Raw genomic sequence first — 16,963 nt, forward strand, 5'->3', positions numbered from 1 at the left:
GAATCCTGTCATGCTGCAGTCCATGGGGTCGCAAAGAGTCGGTCATGACTTAGTGACGGAACAACAAATCCAGAAAAAACCCACCCAGCCAGCACAGTCACGCTGGTGGAATAAAGGTTGGGCTGGCCTCTGTCCCCCATCCCTCCCTCCCCATAGTCCCAAACTGGACATAAAAACACACACTAGTGGGCACAGGTGTTTGCAGTGCCACTTTATTGCCAATAGCTGACACTGCCTGGGGCTAGTGGAAAATAAATTAGAAGCATGGTAACATCTGACAGGTACAGCTGAGCTGGAGAGGGGAGCAGGGTTTTGTGGGCACTGATCTTAGGGAAGGAGTGTAAGGTGGCTGTGGAAATGTCCATGGAGAGCATCTCTCTTCCAACCCTAAGACAATAGAACCATCTACTCCCTCCTGGTGCCCACCAAAGGGGCAAAGTGGAGGCCAGGGTCTCTTAGCTGCCACGAGCTAAGTGAGGTGACAGAGGCAGTGGGGAGCCCTCAGTGGGGATCAAAGCGGGGCAACCAAGGCTTGGATCCCAGAAGAGAGCAGGAACCGAGAATCGCATCCAGTCACAGGATGACACAAGGAGGGCGGCTGTTGGTGATCTTTTCGAGGGGTTCTCCGTTACTGGCTCTTCGGATGGCCTCAATGAGCTAGAGGGCAGAGATGTGGAATGGGATGATGTGTCCCTTGGAGGGAAAAGCTGAACTAGGGTTATTCCCAGTATTGCAAGTACTCACATCTTTCTCATAAGGAAAGCCACCATTTTCCAGCTTGGAGAACACCAGCTGTCCATTGATTTCAATCTCAAAGGCCCCTAGTATTAGATAAACATATGAATGAACTGTATGCTGAGCACAGGCAAAAGGCGAGAAGTTCTATAAAATGGGGCCCTCCACACTCCTTAGACTTCACACAAGCTCCCTCATTAGCCCCATTAGGATTCTTCAAGCCATTTCCTAACCCTGGGTAAAGCCAAAGAAATTTAAGGGAGGCATCATCCGTGTGCCCTTCCTTTGAACTCCTGGTAACTCAATGAAAGTTTCCCTTCCCTCCAACACCCGTTTCTCCCAGTAGGCTTCAAATGTGACTCCCCTCACCTATGGAAGGGGGCTCAAGCTGGCTGGTCATTTTACTATGTGCCAGGTACTGCTGGACACTATAAAGCAGCCAATGCTAGAACTAGAAAGTGATGGAGCTGGGATTTAGAACACTGACTCAGCAGGTGTTCTGCAGCCTCACCTGTGCCCCCCAGGCGCGACTCGATCTCGATGCCTGGATACTGCTCCTTCACGGCACTCGCCAGCTCCAGGTAGGTCGCCTCGAAGCCGCAGGGTTCGCTAGGGAGAAGATACCGGAGGTCCGGCTGGGTTTCGGAAAAGGTACCTCCGGTGGACCCACCCTCGTCAGGCCCGGATCCCCGTCACTGGCAGGGGCCGCTCACCAGTACTCAACCACAATGCGGACCCCACGGCCTGGTTCGGTCTCCCCGGGAGAGGGCGCTACGGACGTCGTCCCTGTATCCCCGCTCATTGCTGCCAGCTCCCTACAGCCGCTGCTTCCGGGTGTGACGCAACGCCGCGGGCACGTGATGGGGCGGGGCCGCGCGTGACGTCGGATCGCCCCCTGCAGGCGGCTGCTACTGCGTTATGACTGTGTTACCAGCTGGAGGGCTTGGGCTGGGCGGATCGGCCTAGATCACCTTTCCTGGCCCGAATTCTCGGAGCGCAGGTCTTGCCCCACATCTAGTGTCAGCTGGACTTCACGATCTTATTTAATTTAATGACATAGCTTAGACTGCAGAGGGCCTGGGGTTGAGTGATGGTATGGAATAATTGGCGTTTCTCCTGTCTTGCTGATGGCATTATAAACCATTCCACAGTTACACACTCAGGTACTTCTTACTCTTAAGCTCTAAACTGCAGGCACAGTCTGGGTAGTTTCCGTCTGTCTCATGCCTTCGGAAACCTTAGGCGTTAAGGCTTCTATTTCGCGGGCTCTGTGCTGCCATCACGTGCACCCAGTTCCTCCACCTCCCCCGCTCATCCTACCCCGCTACCGAGCTGGCTTCCTTATTCCCGTTTTGCAGCTCTAGAAGTGGAGGCTGTCTCCTTGCCTCTTCTTTCCCTGGAGCCCCACCAAAGGATCCTCTCAGGTTATTCACTGTAGCATCCCTTTAAACCATTCATTTTTAAACAATTCAGTGACTTACAGAGTTGTGCATCTCCACACATTTCCACCGACATAAAAAAAGTCCCACCTGCGTATTTTCAATCTTTCCAGCTATCGGCTCCAGCCCTAAGCAACCACTGATCTGCTTCCTATCAGTTTGCCTTTTCTGGATGTTTCATATAAATGAAATACTATGTAGTCTTTTGCTTCTGACTTCTTGCACTCTTTTTACAGTTTTTGAGGTTCATCCATGTTATAGCATGTACTAGTGGTTCCTTTTTGTTGCTGAGAAATATCCTAGTGTATGGATGAAATGTTTTGTTTATTCAATACCAATTGATGGATATTTGAGTTTCCTTTGAGGTATTTTGAATAATGCTGCTATGAATGTTTGTGTGTCTTTGTATGTACATGTGTTTTTACTTCTTGTGGGTACATTCCTACTGGTAGAATTGCTAGGTTGTGTGGAAGGTTTATGTTTAACTTAAGAAATGGCTAAACTGTTTTTCAAAGTGGCTGTACCATTTTACATTCCTACTAGCAATATATGATGATTTGTTTCCCTGTATCCTTGTCAACACTTGTTGTCTGTCTCTTTCATTATAGCCATCCTGATGGGAGTGAGGAGGTTTTAATTTGCATTTCTCTAATGGTCTTGAGCACCTTTTCATGTGCTTACGAGCCATTCATATATCTTAATTTGGAAAAACATTTATTCAAATCTTTTGCCCACTTTTAATTAGGTTGTTTGTCTCTGTAGTGTTGATTTGTAGGAGTTCTTTATATACAATTGACCCTTGAACAACACAGGTTTGAACTTCGTGGGTCTACTTACATGTGGATTTTTTTCAGTAAATACATAGTACTATGCAAATTTGGGTCAATTTGAAGATGAAAACCAGATGGGGGGCTGACTGTAAAGTTATATTCAGATTTTCAACTGCTCTGGGTCATTGGTACCTCTAAGCCCTGCATTGTTCAAGGATCAACTGTATTCTGGATACAAAGTTCCTAATCAAATATATGACTTGTAATTATTTTCCTCCAATCTTCCACAAGTATTTTTTTTAATTTAATTTTTGAAGTGCAAAATTTTAAAATTTTGGCAAAGTATAGTTTATCAACTTTTTATTTTGTCATTTGTGCTTTTGCTGTCTCTTGTACCTGAGATCTCTGCCTAACCCAAGGTAGAAAGATTTTCTCCCATAATTTCTTCTAGAAGTTTTATAGTTTTAGCTCTTACTTTTAAATCCATGATCTATTTTGTGTTAATATTTGTAAATTGTGTAAGGGAGGATCTTACACAATTCTAAATTCATCTTTTGCCATGTGGCTATTCAATTTGTCCCAGAACCATTTATCAAAAAGACTATTCTTTCCCTCACTGAATTGTCTTGGCACCTTTGTCAAAAATCAATTAACCAGTAGGTCCAGTGGTTAAGACTTTGCCTTCCTGGAGAAGGAAATGGCAACCCCCTCCAGTATTCTTCCCTGGAGAATCCCATGGACAGAGGAGCCTGGTGGGCTACAGTCCACAGGATTGCAAAGAGTCGGACACGACTGAGTGACTTCACTTCACTATGTTCCTATGATCACTTCTAAGACTTAAACTCAGATTTCTTCATAATAAAACCCTTCTGAATATAATCCATTCAATTTATACTTTTACAGTGAAGTTTAACAGTTAACAGGGATTCCCTGGTGGTTCAGTGGTTAGAACTCGGTGCTCTCGCTGCCGAGGCCCAGGTTCAATCCCTGGTCAGGGCAGTAAGATTCTACAAGCTGCATGGTGTGGCCAAAAAGAAAGGTACAGAAAAGTCACATGACCTTGGTAGGTCAAATCTTTTTTAAACCACTCTTCACATATATGACATTGACAATACAGTTATTTCCATGGATTTCCTGGCAGATGTCATGATTTTTTTTTCCTGGGCATCAGGCTGATCAATGGATAAGATCCTCAACCCAAGCTTTTAATAATTTCAAAGTTAAATTTTGTGATGGTAGAAAAAAAAAGAAAAAAAAATTTTGTGATGGTTTATTTGTTGGTTTAATATCACCCGTATAATACTTACTGAGCTCCTAATAGTTAGAGATAATCTTTTTGTACATCTCCCAAGCTTGAAATGTGTGCTTGAAAACATAATAAAGTAAATAATAGTTGACAAAAAAAAAAAGACTTTGCCTTCCAGTGTAGAGGGTGGGGGTTCGATCCCTGGTTGGGGAGCTAAGAATCCCACATGTCTCACAAACAAAAAACCGAAACATAAAACAGAAGCAGTATTGTAACAAATTCAATAAAGACTTTAAAAATGATCCACATCAAAAAAAAGTTTAAAAAAAATCAATTGACCAGAAATGTAAGGATTTTTACTTGGACTCTTGAAGCTGTCCTATTGATTTATAAATCTATTCTTTTTTGTTGTCGTTTCTTTTCTATTTAAGAAATTTAGATATAACTTATACACAGTAATACACATCCTCTTGAGTGTACCTTCCTGTCAGCCCTGACACACACTGTTGTACATCTACAACCAGGACCAAGATACACAACAGGTCCATGACCTCCTCACAAGCTTCCCTGCTGTCAACCCCTCTCCTCCTCAACTCCAGATCTGTTTTCTGTCCTTAGCATTCTGCCCCCTCCAGAAAGTCATATAAATGGCATCCTATAGCACTGAGCCCTCTGAGTCTGGTTTATCTTTCCAACTTATCGTATCTTTCAACATCCAGAGTGATTTTTTCCAAAACATAAACCTGCCTGCTCCTCGGGGCCTCTCCTTAAGCTCAGATGGACCCTGCAGGGTCTGGCCTCTGCCCATAGTTCCTGCTGGTCTGGACAGACAGGATGGATGGCTCTTAAATCTGGTTTACAGAACAACCACCTGAGGGCTTGTCAATACCATACATTCCTGGGTCTTGTCCCCAGAGACCAAGTTTCAGTAGTTGGGGATGGGCCCAGGGATCTGTTTCTTTGTTGTTCTTGTTTGCTTGGTTTTTTAAAGTTTTATTTTATTTATTTATTTTTGGTTATGCTGGGTCTTTGTTGCCGCTTGGGCTTCTCTCTACTTGCGATTCCCAGGCTTCTCATTGCCATAGCTTCTCCTGTTGTGGATCACGGGCTCTAGGCATGCTGGCTCAGTAGTTGCGGCACACGGGCTTAATTGCCCAATGGCATGTGGAATTTTCCTGGACCAGGGATCGAAGCCATGTCCCCTGCATTGGCAGGAGGATTCTTACCCACCGGACCACCAGGGAAACCCAGGGATCTGTTTTTTTTTTTTTTAAACAAGCCCAGGCAGATTTGGAGGCCACACTTTAAGGGACACAGTTGAGTACAAAGCCTTTCCCCACACCTTTCACATCTGCTCAGCCACACCTGTGTGGGCTCCTCTCCTTCCTTCTCCACCCTGCTCTGCCTCTGCATGCTCTGTCCCCTTTTGTCAAGGGTTTTGGCACTTGTTTCATCATCATGAAAGGTGCTCCCCCTTCCCATCCACCAATCCAAATCCTCCAACCCAGACAGCTTCCCCTCTGCTCAACTGTCACTTCTATGGAGAAGTCTTCCCTAACTCCCTGTGTGTTTTCCCAGTATAGTTGTCTCCTGTCATCTCTTATTATTCGTGCGTTCCTTTGATTTCTTTTTGTTTCGGCTGCCGCTGGGTCTTCGTTGCTTTGCTTGGGCTTTTCTCTAGTTGCAGCAAGCTGGGGCTCCTCTCGAATTGTGGTGGCTTCTGGCTGTACGTATGCGGGCTTCAGTAGTTGCACAGGCTTAGGTGCTCCATGGCACGTGGGCTCTTCCCAGACCAGGGGTTGAATTGACGTCCCTGCATTGTAAGCTGGATTCTTAATGACCGGACCACCAGGGAAGCCCTGGTTCTTTGATTAACATCAGTCTCCCTGATTGGGCTGCGTGAACGTGAAGATAATGGTGGGATCTGTTTTGTTGCTCATTGTATCCCCAGTGCCAAGCATGCGGTTGGCATAGAGTAGGTACTTAACTGATATTAGTTGAGCAAATGAAGGATTGATTGAGTGAATTGTCTACCATGTTTTTCACAAGATATCCAGTGAGTCAGGTGACCTTGCCTCTTTCCCCACTTCTTCAGGTAGGCCACTCTGGTTTTTTTCAAGGAAAATTGAGTTTGGAGAAAGTTGAGCATCGAGTTACTCCTCGAGGTCCCCCAGGGCAGATCTCTTATCACCCCTATGAATTGTTTGTTTACTGAACTGTCACCCACTTGGGCTGGGAGGCGGCTGCTGCCTTTGATCTCAGTCTCCCAGGCCCTCTCTCCAACCTTGTGTTTGCCTACTGCTGAAGGCCAGCGCTAAGGGGAGTCCCCTGGCACCTGGCCAGAGCTTTCCCCAAACCACTTCTCCCACTGGGAGACCTTGCCTAACCCCTTCGATTAGGTCAGAAGGAAAACCTGAGACCATGGACTTTGCTTAGAAGGGAGGATATATTCTGGGTGCCCCTGAGAGGCCAGGGTGCAGCCTGGGTGGTCAGACTGTGGCTGGAGGTCAAGGGGCAGGCCGTGTTGCTGGACATCCTTCTGGCTGGCTTCCCTCTTTCATAGAGTGCCCTTTGCCCCAAGGGGTAAGACCCTGAGCAGCAGACAGGCCCCCTAAATTGGCCAATGAACAGACCAGGTTTGGGAAGGGGCGTGGGGGAGCATTGGCGAGTCCCTTTCTCTGATCTTCCAGGTCCCAGCTTCTCCCTCCCAGGTCATGAGGACTCTAGATCTTCGCTTTCGGGGCTGTACAGTTTGTCTCTCCCCTGGCACCTGCTACAGAAGGACAAAAACAATCCCAGCCAGGGCAGAGTGTCAGGGAGTCCCCGCCCCTCCTCCGGTGCTTCCTCCGCCCATGCCCCTCCCTCAGGCCCCGCCCCCACCTGCCCAAGATAATTTGTTTCCTTGGGTCAGAAGCCTGGACAACAGAGCTCAACCTCCCCCAACTCCTACGTTCAAAGTCGGGACACTCTCCTACCACCTGTAGAGAAGAGGGAGGGGGTTTAAGATCAAGCCCAGGTACCTGAGATTCCTAGACAGCGCCGGACTTCGGACCCTGTGTCCTGCTACTCCAGCTGGGGCTCCTCCAGGTAAGGGGACCGAGATCGGTTGCAGACGACAATCTGCTCCCACTCCCAGCCGCACCAGGGCCCCAGGCTGTGCCAGTCTCGGGGCCAGGAGCTGACTGGATGGCTGCCCAGGTGGGCAGGTCAGGCGGCCGCCTGGCTCCCTCTCCCTTCCCTCCTTCAGTGATGTCAGGCCAAGGGCGGGGACAGGAGGGGGACAGGTAGTTAAGAGCTTGGCATCTCCCTTCCTAAACCGGTGGCCCCAGCCAGGTGTGCCAAGACCCAGGGTCCAGGTAAGGACCAGAGCGCGGCACGTCGTCTTGGGGGCAGGGAGCACCAGTAGATCCAGGAGAAAGATGTGGAGATCTTTGGAGAATATGGAGAAAGATGTGGCCTGCTGCTGTGTTTCTCTGGAGACCTCACTTCTTTTCCTCCAGCCTCCCATCCTGCCCCCTCCTCACTATCTGCCCTCGGTCTTTCCCTGTTCTCCCCATTCCTTCGTCTCTCTCCACACCCCCCCACCCCCCACCCCCACCCCCCCCCCCCCCGCAACAGCCCCAAACACACACTCCAGCCTGCTGATGGAGTCAGGGAAGCAGGAATCCAGATTCTCTCCTCCCTGAGACCGAGCGGATTTCCCGCTGAAACTAGCCCCTCCCCACATCCCAGAAAGAGAGCTGGGAGGGCTGCCCCAAGTCCCTCCCAGGCTCCATCTTCTTTGACCCCAGTTTGAGTTCCCCCAAGTCTTTATTAAAGACATGTCTCTGTGGGGGCAGCGGCGCACCCTCCAACCTGGAGGGCAGTAAAGGAGTGAGATTCTCTGAATTGCTAGAGCTTCGTCTCTCTGGATTGTATCCTTACTCAGCAATACAGGCTTCCCTGGTAGCTCAGCTGGTAAAGAATTTGTCTGCAATGCAGGAGACCCCAGTTCGATTCCATTCTTGGGTTGGGAAGATCCCCTGGAGGAGGGCATGGCAATCCACTCCAATATTCTTGCCTGGAGGATCCCCATGGACAGAGAAGCTTGGCGGGCTACAGTCCTTGGGGTCGCAAAGAGTCGGACACGACTGAGCAAATGAACTGAACTGAACTGAGCACTCAGCACAGCGCTCCGGTGGGAAGGTGGGGGTGGGACAGGCCCCGGGGGTGGTGGTGGGGGGTCCCTTTTGGCTTCAGAAAGAAGTGGTCTAGGTAGGCTGAAGGGCTAATGCTCGGGGTCTGCAGCGCTGTAGGGCCTGGGGAGAGTGGGTGCGCTGTGCGGGTGGGGGAGGGGGCAGATTGCCTGGTCCGTCTGAATAGTCTCGGGGCAGACTCGGATCCCAGTCGGGGTCTCCCTGGCTCGCTGGGGATGGAGAATGCACCTGTCTGCCGTTGCCAGGCCTTCCGACCCCACCGCGCGTCGAGAATGCCCCCTCTTGGTCCGCCTGTCCTGGACTCTGCTCTCCCCTCTCCACCCCCCCGCTATCCTGCTGGGGGGGCCCCCCGTGAAGGCAAGCAGCCTGTAATGATTAACTCCACAGACACTCTAGCATTCTTCCCGAATTAAACTTTAAAAGAGCTGCCCCCCTCATTCCCATTGGATGTTTTTCCCCTAGTGAGGGAGGGGGCGGGGCCGCAGGGTCCGGGGGCCCTCCCCCCAACTCCAGGTCAGCTAGGGGTTTCCCGCCTCCTCACCTGAGCCCTCACCCTAAGCGCTCCCCCACAGGTAAAGCCTTCCTCCTAACTAAATCCCGATGCGGGAGGGGCGTGGGGTTCCTGGGCCTGGCGGGGGCCCTCCCGCCACCTCCAGGTCCCAGCTCCAGTCCCTCCCCCCCACCCCGCCCGGCCCCGGAGGTGGCCTTGTTTTCTCCCGGCCTTCTACCCTGAGCCCGGCCACCCGCCCTCGGGGCCAGCCAGGTGGGGCAAGATTCAGGAAGTAAACAAGCAGGCTGCAGGCGGGACGGCGGGAAGGAGGGTGGGGCCCGAGCCAAGGAGGGAGGGGGGGGGGGCGGGGCAGTCGCAGAAGGGAGTCGCAATACTAAGGGGACAGATTGATGTGGGGGTCGATTTCTTCAATATAACCTTCCCAGGGCCCCAGTTTGAAAGTTTCGGGTCTCTTGGGGGTGGTGGAGGGGGCTGCCCAGGGGAGACAGCCAGGACCGCTTTCTCCCACCTCTCCTCTCTTTGGTCCTGACTCCCCAGTCCTGTCCTGCCTTAGAAGGATCTGGAGAACCTTAGGGTCTCAGAAGGATGATGGGATCTGAAAGCGAAACCCATCTAGAGTCAGCCTTCCCGCCCCCCACAGAGGCCAGACTCTAGTCTGATTCAGATCTACCCTCTCCCCTTCCAAATGCTGCCCAGATTCCCCTTCCCTCTGGGATGGGAGAGGATCCAGTCCTCCTGGTCTCAGACCACGCCACTGTTGGTCTCTTTCTTCCTGGGGCGGGTGGTTCCTGCCGCCCTTCCCCTCGTCCTCCCTGGAATGAAGTGAGCAGGGCTGTTTGCCAGAGGTTAGACAGCGGGTGGGAGTGGGGGCCTTGTGTTTTGGTGTTGATGTGCTGGTGTCTCTTGGTGCTCCATGGTGTGTGGATCTTTCCCTTCCTGGCAGGACCCCCAGCCCCATCGCTGGCTCTCCCTCCTGGCCTTCCCCTGTCTGCCTGTCTGTGTCTGTCTTCCTGTGTGTCTTGACTTTCCACTCCTGTTCCTGAATATGCCTTTGATCAGAACACCCAGGAGAGTATATGAATTAGAAGGACCCTCATTTCCTAGGGGTGATGAGGATGAGACCCTCCTGGGCTAGCTGAGTCCTGGGTGCTAAGGGTGGGCAGCAGCAGTGGCAGAATGGAAGTCTGAGGGGCCCCCCGGACAGGAGAAAGAGCACTGCATGTTTCTTTGGGTTACTTTAGGTACCCCAGGGACACCCCGTGAGGTCAGCTCCACTCCAGATGGGCTTCTGAATCCCGGCCAGGCTTTTCTTCTCTCCTTCCTGGGTGAGGGGGCTCCTGGGCTGGGTGGTGGCTATGGGGGGTGGGGCGGGGGGGCCTTTGCAGGTTGCACCTGGACCTGGACTGGAGGTAGGCCAAAGGTGGGGAGGAGGAGATGATGTCAGAGGAGCCTCAGCCTCCCCCCCCCACCCACATTTCCTCCTCCCCAATCCTGTTCTGGGGGGTGTGGGGGAGTGGAGGGGATGGGTAGAGGCAGGGTTGTTTGTGTTTCTCCTAAGCCAGGAAGTAGTGGAGATGAGTCAAGGGTGAATGGAGAGCTCCAGGCAGTGTGTCCCGCCCCACCCTGAGTCACCTGTCCCCCAAATCTCCTCATGTCCTCACTTAAAGGTTGGGGACCTGCCTCATCCTGGGTGCAGGGCAGGGGTGTGGATCTTGGGTGTCTTAGGCAAGCTAACAGCGCTGGCCCAGTATCTGGAGCACTGGAAGGGGACAGAACTGCAGGTTCTCCCAGGTCCTGCCAGGTCTCAGCCCAGCCTAAAGGGTCTTGGTTCCTGTGGAGGAGGGGCTTGTGATGCCTCTACCTGCTAGTGGCCATCTTTGCCCATCTCTTCTATCCTTGTTCTGGATCCTGTATAGTGCCTTTGGGTGATAAAACATGGGTAAGACCCTGGCCTTGCCTGGGATGGCCGGCATCTTCAGACCAGTGGGTGGATAAGACAGGTGCACAGTCATTGGTACGGAGGCCCCAGCACACAGTCCAGAGGGAGCCCTTCAGTCTGAGTGTGGGAGATCCAGGAAGGCTTCTCAGAGGAGGTGGCTCTGGCGTTGAGGCCTCAAGAAAGTTGGGGAGGGGGAGGGGTCTAAGGAAGGCACGCAAGGTTTGGGGGCCCCAGGCTCACCTGCCTCCCACTGCAGCTGAGCCAGCCTCCTGCCCTCCTGGTTCCTATCCTTCCCCACCTCCTTCCCCCCTTCTGTGCATCACTCAGAGCTTGAGCAGGCGTTGCCACAACAGGCTCTGGCAACAAAGCGCTGGGAAAACCTGGGGCAGAGCCCGGAGGAGCGAGTGCCCCATGCTGGGAAGTGCAAGGGTGACTCTGAACCCCGGCCGTGTGTGGGTCAGGGAGTCGGTCGCTGCTGCCTGGCCTGTGGTGAAGGGACCCTCACAGCTCTTCCCCCGGGCAACCTGGGGTAAGGAAGAGCACTGGACTGGGAGTCCAAACGTTGAGTTCTGCTCCCTGACTCACCAGTGATGAGGCAGGAATGCTTCTTTCTCAGGACTCAGAGTCCCCTTTTGTAATAGGGGCTCACTCTGCCCTTCCCCAGAGGCTCCAGGGAACCCCAGTTAGGGGGGATTGAGGAGGGGCCCGATAAACTCTGAGGGGCACCCAACAGAAGGGTGAAGGAGGTTGGGGTCCCCTTGGCCCCTCTCCTCAGGACAAGGGCACAAGAGCAGCTGTTCCTCTTCTCCCTCAGATGTCATGGAGCTGGGTCTGTCTCCGCTTCATCTCAGCAGCTCCCCAGAAGACCTGTACCTGGCCTCTGGGACCCCTCCTGAGACTCCCCCGCCTCTCGATGCCCCTCTGTCTGGGGAGGTGAAGAGGTCCCAGCCTCTGCCCATTCCAACTGGCAGGTAAAGTGGGGTGTCGGTCGATAGAGGGAGGCTGGGGGGAGCGGTCAGCGCTGGGATAATGCACAGAAGCTTACCATCAACTCCTCCCCTCCACCTCCCGCCCCAGGAAACTTCTTCGAGAGGAGGAGCTGCAGTCAACCTCTCTGCCCTCCATCCCCAACCCCTTCCCTGAGCTCTGCAGTCCTTCTTCACAAAGCCCCATTCTTGGGGGGTCCTCCAGTGCAAGGGGGCTGCTCCCACGAGACACGAGCTGCCCCCATGTGAGTTGCCCTGGGAAAGAGAAGGCAGGGAGCATGGGGTGCTAGGGGATGGGGCAGAGACAGTGCCGCCTTGGCTGGGTGGAGGGGATTTGGTCAAGGGTCCCAGAGGGCAGAGCAGAGGGGGCTGGGAGAGAACCAGCCTTTGCCCTTCCCCGAGTCACCTGCCATTCCTGGGTGCAGGTCATAAAGGTGTACAGTGAAGACGGGACCTGCCGCTCAGTGGAGGTGGCGGTGGGCGCCACGGCTCGCTACGTGTGTGAGATGCTGGTGCACCGATCTCACTCCCTGAGTGACGAGAACTGGGGGCTGGTGGAGTGCCACCCCTACCTAGCACTGGGTAAGTCAGGGCGCCGGGGGTTGCCTGGACCGGGAGGCAGTGCTTCACACTCCGGACTAGGCAGACGTCTCATCCAGGACACCCGACTGCCCTCCACTGACCCCTGCTTTTTGCCCGTGACCCCAGAGCGGGCCTTGGAGGACCATGAGTCAGTGGCAGAAGTGCAGGCTGCCTGGCCCATTGGTGGAGACAGCCGCATCGTCTTCCGGAAGAACTTTGCCAAATACGAACTGTTCAAGAGCACTCCAGTGAGTGTGTGTAAGCGGGGGGGTCTGGGTCTGGACACCCCAACCCCCAGCCAGATCCTCAGTCCTTGACTCCTGGCTCCTTTTGCCCCCAGCACTCCCTATTCCCAGAAAAGATGGTCTCTAGCTGTCTGGATGCACATACAGGCATATCCCATGAGGACATCATTCAGGTGAGGGCCCACTCCCATTTCATGGCCTTGACTCCCCAGGATCACCCAGGACTTCTTGGCCCTGAAACTCGTGCCATCCCTGTTTGGGGTGGAAAGTCCAGCACCGCCCTAAGCATCAGTTTCTTCCTCTGCTAAATGACAGTAAATGTAAACCCCTGCCACCAAGGCAGGTGCTAGGAAGACGTGTGTGTGTGTGTGTGTGTGGCCACCTCTAGGCCTCTCACCCTGCTCTCCTGTCCTCAGAACTTCCTGAATGCAGGCAGCTTCCCAGAGATCCAGGGCTTCCTGCAGCTCCGGGGGTCAGGGCGCAAGCTTTGGAAACGTTTTTTTTGCTTCCTGCGTCGCTCTGGCCTGTATTACTCCACCAAGGGCACTTCCAAGGTGAGGTCTTAAAGGTGACAGCCCCAGCCCCTCGGAGACACCATCCCTGGTGCTTCTAGGAGCTGCCCCTTCTCTGTGGGAACTCTTAGACCTTTCACCCTCTAGGCCCTGAGACCCTCAGCTATCCCTCTTCCCCTCCCAGCCTACCTGCCCCAGAGGTAGCAGTGGGAGAGGCAGGGGAACTGAGTTCAAGTCCTGGCTCTCCTTCTGTGTGCTCTGTGACCTGGGGCACTTCTCTGCTCCTCTCTGGGCCTGATCTCCCCCGCTGGCTTAGGGGGGATGGTGAGAGGGGGATAGGGTCTGCGTGTACGAAGTCTTGCTCACTTATGCTGCACAGGATCCAAGGCACCTGCAGTACGTAGCAGATGTGAACGAGTCCAACGTGTTCGTGGTGACCCAGGGCCGCAAGCTCTATGGGATGCCCACAGACTTTGGCTTCTGTATCAAGGTGAGGATCCTACCTGGGGCTTCTGAGCTCCTTCTGGGACCCCCAGACTCTGCTCCCTGCACCCTGCCCTGCCCTGCCCCACAGAGATGGGCGACAACAGCTGGTTCTAAAGGCAGATGTGGGACCACGCCGTCTCCTCTCCCCACAGCCAAACAAGCTTCGAAATGGCCACAAGGGGCTTCGCCTCTTCTGCACTGAGGATGAGCAGAGCCGCAGCTGCTGGTTGGCCGCCTTCCGCCTCTTCAAGGTGAGGGGGGGCACTCTCTGGGGGGCTGACCCGGCTCTCGGGATCCCCGGCGTGAGAGAGGAGTGACAGTCCTGCCCCCAGGAAGTCTCTGGAATGAGAGGGCATCATCATAGCCTTGTTCTCTCAGAATCCTTGGTCCAAGACTGGAGTTGCAGCTCTGGCTTCAGGAAGCCCCTGAGCCAGGAGCAGGGATGTGGCCTTATTCTTGGGGAGTCCTGGTCTGGGCTCGGCGCCACAGCGGAGCCCCCAGCGTCTGTGTGACCTCTGGCCTTCTTTCTCTGTCCACCTCGCAGTTTGGGGTACAGCTGTATAAGAATTACCAGCAGACACTGTGCCGCCACCTGTGCCCACCCTCTGGGGGCTCCCCACCCTTGGTGAGTGTTCACAGGGTGTTGTGGGAGGGAGAGGGGAGGCACCCAGGCCCACGCCAGGGATACTGAGGTCCCATCTGACCCCTCTCCCGTCCTGTCCAACCCGCAGAGGAGTGTCTCAGACAACACCCTGGTGGCCATGGACTTCTCCGGCCATGCCGGGCGTGTCATTGAGAACCCCCGGGAAGCTCTGAGCGCCGCCCTGGAGGAGGCCCAGGCCTGGCGGGTGAGGGGGCTGCTCTCAGCTGCGTGTTTGTACTGCTCTCCATCTGGGCTTCCATGGAGCGGGAAGAGGAAAGCGAGGGGTGAGGGGAGGCACCCAGCTGCAGAAAGAGGCTCTGTATTCTTGAGGGGCTGGTAATGCTCCAGCCATGCCCTGATCCCCCATGTCCCCCACTGTTCTGCAGAAGAAGACGAACCACCGTCTCAGCCTGCCCACCCCCAGCTCGGGCACGAGCCTCAGTGCAGGTGGGTGAGGGCCTGGCGTCCTCAGGGGTGGGGGCTGCTCTGGCTTCTCTGAGCCTTCCTGTCGTGAGTGGTGAGAAGGAGGGTCCCCGCCCCAAGTGACCACCCATCTGCCTCCCCTCACCCCAGCCATCCACCGCACCCAACCCTGGTTCCATGGACGCATTTCTCGCGAGGAGAGCCAGCGGCTCATCAGGCAGCAGGGCCTGGTTGACGGGTAAGGGGCAGGGCTGGCCAAGGCAGCGGACAGGGAGGAAACACGCCTGGGTCCGGGCAGCGGCCTCGTGTCCTCGGGTCACGTCGCCTTGTCTCCTGGCAGCCTGTTCCTGGTCCGAGAGAGTCAGCGGAACCCACAGGGCTTTGTACTGTCTCTGTGCCACGTGCAGAAAGTCAAGCATTACCTTATCCTGCCGGTGAGTGTCCCTGCTTCCTGCCCCAGAAGCGCCGGACTGCCAGCAGCCGTCCTCCCCACCCCGCCCCCAGGGTGCCTGGGGTCTCCCCTCTTTGCTTGCTTCTGCACAAGCGACAGGGACCTCAGCCTTGGCCTCCCTGACTTCCCACCCCCTGTGGCCACACCCCAGAACGAGGAGGAGGGGCGCCTGTACTTCAGCATGGACGAGGGCCAGACCCGCTTCACCGACCTGCTGCAGCTCGTGGAGTTCCACCAGCTGAACCGCGGCATCCTGCCCTGCCTGCTGCGCCACTGCTGCACCCGCGTGGCCCTCTGACCACCGCGCGGGCCGGCAACATCTCGGCCCACCCCAGGCTGCCCCCCTCCTCCGGAGCTGCCCGCCCCGGAGCGGACTCAGAGCGGGCAGGAGGTGAGGCCGGGATCATCATGAATGGCTGGGGCTCCTCTACTCTGGTTTTCTCCTCTGCTCCTTGCCTCCCTCGGGCAGAAGGTGCTCCCCGCCCAGTCCACCCTCAACTTCTCCTTCACGGAAGGCACTGGCGTGGCCCTCTCCCCTTCACGGAGCTCCTGGGTGCTGCTCAGGGACCGGACACTATGGGAGAAATGGGGGCAGCCAGGTGGTCTTTACACCCCACATTTTGTACAGACTGAGAGGCCAGTTGATCTGTTTTATACTAGTGACAATAAAGATTATTTTTTGGTACAGCTGTGAGTTCTGTCTGGCAAGGCCTGGCTAGCTGGGGCTGGGCGGTGATCAGGAGAACTGAAAGTGGAAATTGCTAGTTGGGTTTGACTCTTTGCGACCCCATGGACTATACATTCCATGGAATTCTCCAGGCCAGAATACTGGAGTGGGTAGCCTTTCCCTCCTCTAGGGGATCTTCCCAACCCAGGGATCGAGCGCAGCTCTGCTGCTTTGCAGGCGGATTCTTTACCAGCTGAGTCAGAAGGGAAGCCCAAGAATAAGCCTATCCCTTCTCCAGCGGATCTTCCCGACCCAGGGACTGAACTGGGGTCTCCTGCTTTGCAGGTGGATGCTTTACCAACTGAGCTATCAGGGAAGCCCACCAGGAGAGGTGGGCACCAGTCAAACCCTTGAAAATGTGTCAGATGGATCCAGTCCATGTGAAGCCAAACCTGGATGTTTCTTTCTTTCTTTAAAATATTTATTTGGCTGCACCAGGTCTTAGTTGTGGCATGTGAACTCTTTAGTTGTGATATGTGGGATCTAGTTCCCTGACCAGGGATCGAACCTGGGCCCCCTACATTAGCCATTGGACCACGAGGCAAGTCCCAAGCCTGATGTTTCTTGAGGAGCTCTTGGTCATCAGAGAGTCTCAGTACCCAGTAGAGTCTCGGTACCACCTACTGGCTCATAGTAGGTGCCCAAAGATTGCTTGTTAAACGAACGAACGAACGAACAGGGGACTGTCATCCAGGTGAGGCTTCCTGACAGGACCTAAAGACATGGAGGTCACTCTAACAGGGCCTGGGAGCCAGAGATGGGTCAGACAGCATCCATGTCCTCGGCAAGTCCTGGGCTACCTGGTAGGGTAATGAGTCCTGACACATAGTCCATCACCACCAAGTCACACAATGTCTCCATTAGCTTACCTCCAGTAGGTCCCTGTGTTCAACTCCTCCCCTCTCAACCCTTCTCCCTCCCCAACCCAAGATCTGCTTTCTGTCCTTATAGTTGGTTCCACTGTTTTCTGTACTGTTTGCTGTTCTGTTTTCTCCAGAAAGCCATGATGGAATCCCACAGCACTCAGCCCCCTGAGTCTGGCTTCCTTTCCAATCTGTCTTTCAACATCCAG

At 54.3% G+C, this 16,963-nt stretch overlaps 2 protein-coding genes, 1 long non-coding RNA gene and 1 other non-coding gene across 5 annotated transcripts; 2 read left to right on the top strand and 2 right to left on the bottom strand.

The window, feature by feature from the left end:
• Nucleotides 1-196: 196 nt before the first annotated feature.
• Nucleotides 197-1,581, bottom strand: MIEN1 (migration and invasion enhancer 1). The gene is made up of 4 exons (XM_020898182.2): nt 1,449-1,581; nt 1,247-1,344; nt 745-821; nt 197-657 (listed from the first exon to the last, which is right to left on the bottom strand). The coding sequence occupies exons 1-4, from the start codon at nt 1,535-1,537 to the stop codon at nt 574-576; spliced, it is 348 nt and encodes a 115-aa protein (XP_020753841.1). The 5' UTR covers nt 1,538-1,581; the 3' UTR covers nt 197-573.
• A 2,290-nt stretch (nt 1,582-3,871) lies between these two features.
• On the top strand, nt 3,872-3,943 carry TRNAE-CUC (transfer RNA glutamic acid (anticodon CUC)). Its single transcript has one exon. It is a non-coding gene; the product is annotated as a tRNA-Glu (tRNA).
• Nucleotides 3,944-6,617: 2,674 nt separating this feature from the next.
• Nucleotides 6,618-8,970, bottom strand: LOC139039113 (uncharacterized). 2 transcript variants are annotated; one of them, XR_011492316.1, is made up of 3 exons: nt 8,615-8,678; nt 7,211-7,619; nt 6,618-6,963 (listed from the first exon to the last, which is right to left on the bottom strand). It is a non-coding gene; the product is annotated as an uncharacterized lncRNA (long non-coding RNA). The 2 variants fall into 2 exon arrangements; XR_011492315.1 differs by having other exon boundaries at nt 7,211-8,970.
• Nucleotides 8,971-10,299: 1,329 nt separating this feature from the next.
• GRB7 (growth factor receptor bound protein 7) lies at nt 10,300-15,851 on the top strand. Its single transcript, XM_020898183.2, has 15 exons — nt 10,300-11,365; nt 11,651-11,807; nt 11,914-12,067; nt 12,248-12,404; nt 12,531-12,652; nt 12,745-12,822; nt 13,066-13,203; nt 13,541-13,651; nt 13,800-13,898; nt 14,192-14,272; nt 14,379-14,495; nt 14,677-14,737; nt 14,864-14,951; nt 15,054-15,147; nt 15,316-15,851. The coding sequence occupies exons 1-15, from the start codon at nt 11,248-11,250 to the stop codon at nt 15,460-15,462; spliced, it is 1,722 nt and encodes a 573-aa protein (XP_020753842.1). The 5' UTR covers nt 10,300-11,247; the 3' UTR covers nt 15,463-15,851.
• Nucleotides 15,852-16,963: the final 1,112 nt, after the last annotated feature.

The sequence above is a fragment of the Odocoileus virginianus genome, chromosome 17 (genome assembly GCF_023699985.2).
Source record: "Odocoileus virginianus isolate 20LAN1187 ecotype Illinois chromosome 17, Ovbor_1.2, whole genome shotgun sequence".
Classification (NCBI taxonomy): domain Eukaryota; kingdom Metazoa; phylum Chordata; class Mammalia; order Artiodactyla; family Cervidae; genus Odocoileus; species Odocoileus virginianus.

Coding starts and splice junctions, on each gene's coding strand:
- MIEN1 (XM_020898182.2), bottom strand. CDS start 1,537: ATGAGCGGGGATACAGGGACGACGTCCGTAGCGCCCTCTCCCGGGGAG. Junction 822..1,246: donor GTCGCGCCTGGGGGGCACAG/GTGAGGCTGCAG, acceptor ATCTAATACTAG/GGGCCTTTGAGATTGAAATC. Junction 658..744: donor GCTTTCCTTATGAGAAAGAT/GTGAGTACTTGC, acceptor TCTGCCCTCTAG/CTCATTGAGGCCATCCGAAG.
- GRB7 (XM_020898183.2), top strand. CDS start 11,248: ATGCTGGGAAGTGCAAGGGTGACTCTGAACCCCGGCCGTGTGTGGGTC. Junction 11,366..11,650: donor CTTCCCCCGGGCAACCTGGG/GTAAGGAAGAGC, acceptor CTTCTCCCTCAG/ATGTCATGGAGCTGGGTCTG. Junction 13,204..13,540: donor CCACCAAGGGCACTTCCAAG/GTGAGGTCTTAA, acceptor TATGCTGCACAG/GATCCAAGGCACCTGCAGTA.